The sequence below is a fragment of the Buceros rhinoceros genome, unplaced genomic scaffold (genome assembly GCF_000710305.1).
Source record: "Buceros rhinoceros silvestris isolate BGI_N320 unplaced genomic scaffold, ASM71030v1 scaffold39361, whole genome shotgun sequence".
NCBI classification, from domain to species: Eukaryota; Metazoa; Chordata; class Aves; order Bucerotiformes; family Bucerotidae; genus Buceros; species Buceros rhinoceros.
Genome location: NW_010393309.1, coordinates 33,977 through 36,262, shown reverse-complemented (window position 1 = coordinate 36,262; position 2,286 = coordinate 33,977). Strand labels below are relative to the sequence as shown.

The 2,286-nt window shown below is 46.8% G+C and overlaps 1 protein-coding gene across 1 annotated transcript in view; it reads left to right on the top strand.

Moving 5' to 3' along the window:
* The window catches only part of LOC104501060 (ankyrin repeat domain-containing protein SOWAHC-like), a gene marked incomplete at its 5' end in the record, with an annotated part of 861 nt that extends 366 nt beyond the window's left edge, over positions 1-495 (top strand). The window contains one exon of the mRNA XM_010144800.1: positions 1-495. This exon is cut by the window's left edge and continues 37 nt beyond it. Coding sequence (XP_010143102.1) covers positions 1-495 — 495 coding nt within the window.
* Between the last annotated feature and the right edge of the window lie 1,791 nt (positions 496-2,286).

Below are 2,286 nucleotides of genomic sequence, written 5' to 3'. Positions count from 1 at the left end.
CACGACGAGGTGGTGAAGCTGCTGGTAGGAGCCTACAACGCCGATGTGGACATCCGTGACTACAGCGGGCGCAAGGCCGCACAGTACCTGCACCAGGGCACCTCGGGGGATATGCGGAGCCTCGTGGGGGCCCTGGAGGAAGAGGAGGAGGAAGGGGCTGCTGGCAATGGGAGTGGGCGCTGGAGGCTCTCCAAGGTGTTGCCCTCCAATCTCATGAGCTACCGGCTCTCCCACCACCATCACCACCACCATCACAGCACTGGAGAAGAAGCTGAGGGCACTGAAGGGACAGCAGTGCCAGGCAAGGGCAAGGAGATGACCAGGAAAGCCTCAGGCAGTGGGCGGATGAAGCCTCGGCTTAATAAGATCCGCTTCAGGACTCAGATCATCCACAACACGCCCTCCTTTCGCGGTGACACCGAGGAGGAAGAGCACGAGGAGAAATCCCTGAAAGCATCATTCAAGCTCAGGCCAAAGTCCAATGTCTTTGGATAAGGCCGGAGAGCAGGGGGTCTGGGAGGTGGGCGCACAGACCCTAGGGCATAGCACAGAAGGGGAGGCAGGTACCAGTGGTGTTCATCTGCACTCGTGGACTCTGGGTAGATGGGTCCTGAGTACCTTGCTTTAACTCTCAGTTTGGTGGGGTCACTGAGCCCAATGGGTCAACAGGGCTCTGGTGGCTTACAACTCCCGAGAGCAGCTCCTTCGGCTGGGCCCTCTGAGCTGAAATAAGAGGCAACGGGTGCACTGAGAAACACTGAGGTGTTGAAAAGCTGTGCTGCTTTCTCTAAAAGCAGGCTGTGGGATTGGAAACCTGTGTTAGTGAATCCACTAGGATTAGTGAGTTGAGTGGGGGAAAGAAAAGTGCAAAAGCCCTACTCTTACATTACCAGCTGGTTCTATAACTACTTACAACTTGCTATGTAAGAAGAACACCTCAGTAATATGCAAATATATTTTAAGTTTCTCTTTAACAGCAATACCACCCGCCTGGCACAGTGTGGAGCTGGGTACCCAAAAGGAGACAGTAGGTAACGGTTTCCTGTTAGAACCCAAGTCTGAATCCAGCAAAGTCTTGAGCCTGTGTTGACTTCATGCATTGAAAATTGCCTGATTTGACATCGTGGATATATTTAAAAAAAAAAAAATCCATTGAACTGCAATGAATGAAGTTAACCAGATGCATAAGTCTCTGCTGTCTGAGGTACTACTGAGCTTGCTTATTGCTGTCGGAATACTAATACAAGGTAGCGGAAGCAAAGGGTCTTCTTATGTATTTGGTATCTTATGTTTTGTCGTAGGCAAAGCAGTTTTATTTTAATCACTGTGAATTCTCAAGTGCCAGACCTAGCGCAGTTCCAGTTATTAAGTCTGGTCAGTTCTTGTTAGTGTTGTTTGTGTAACTCACTGCATTTAAAATCAGAAAATCATGTTGTTCTATGTGCTACCTGTGAAAGTCTGTTCTCTTTTAGAAAGGAGCACAGACACCATTGCGTGGAATCTTCATGACACTCTAATATGGTCCTGTAATGTAATAGCTACAGGTCTGTGTTCATTAGTAACTCGTGTGCCAATCCCTTCAACTGACTTTGTACATAAACAGAGAAAAAAAAATTTCAGAAAAAGGGGAGAGGAGGGTGAATTCACACACAACGTGAATAACCAGAACTCTGAAACTCTATCCCTGTTTATCACCCTGAGTGAAAGCAGTATAATGATATATTCTAGTTAAGTGGTGGCAATGGTGTTTGAGTTCTTTTAAACGTGTATTTCTAGAGAAGTGATAACCAAGGCTTTGAACTATTTAACAACCTATTAAGTCTTAATCTGATTGACAAGCCTATCCGTCTGTTAAAACTTTCAGAAACCTTGAATCTTGTTTCTCTGCTTTAAAGGTAGCAATTCCAGTGAAATCTAGGAGGTGGGTTTGTATCCAGATTCAGCTTTCCTTAAGAGTGAGGTCTTGAGCTGACCCTGGATCCTCAACGCTGCTCAAGGTAGCAGCTCATCTGTGCTTAGATGTTAAGGTATGGCCAGTTTCAATGCCACATTTGTCAAAGCAGTTGGCTTCCTCAGAATGTATGTGCGTGTCTGGCAGGTAACTAACGAAAAGTAGATAGGCTTTGACATGCTGAACTCCGGATTTGAGACACTGATCAAATGCATGGCACAAGCTCTAGAACACCTCACAGGGAAAATGCTGCTGCGACTTGCGCACTTTCAAGGTAACAGCTGCCTGTAGCTGTTGCTGGTGGCTTCTTACATTTCTTGTAGTGACAGGGAAAG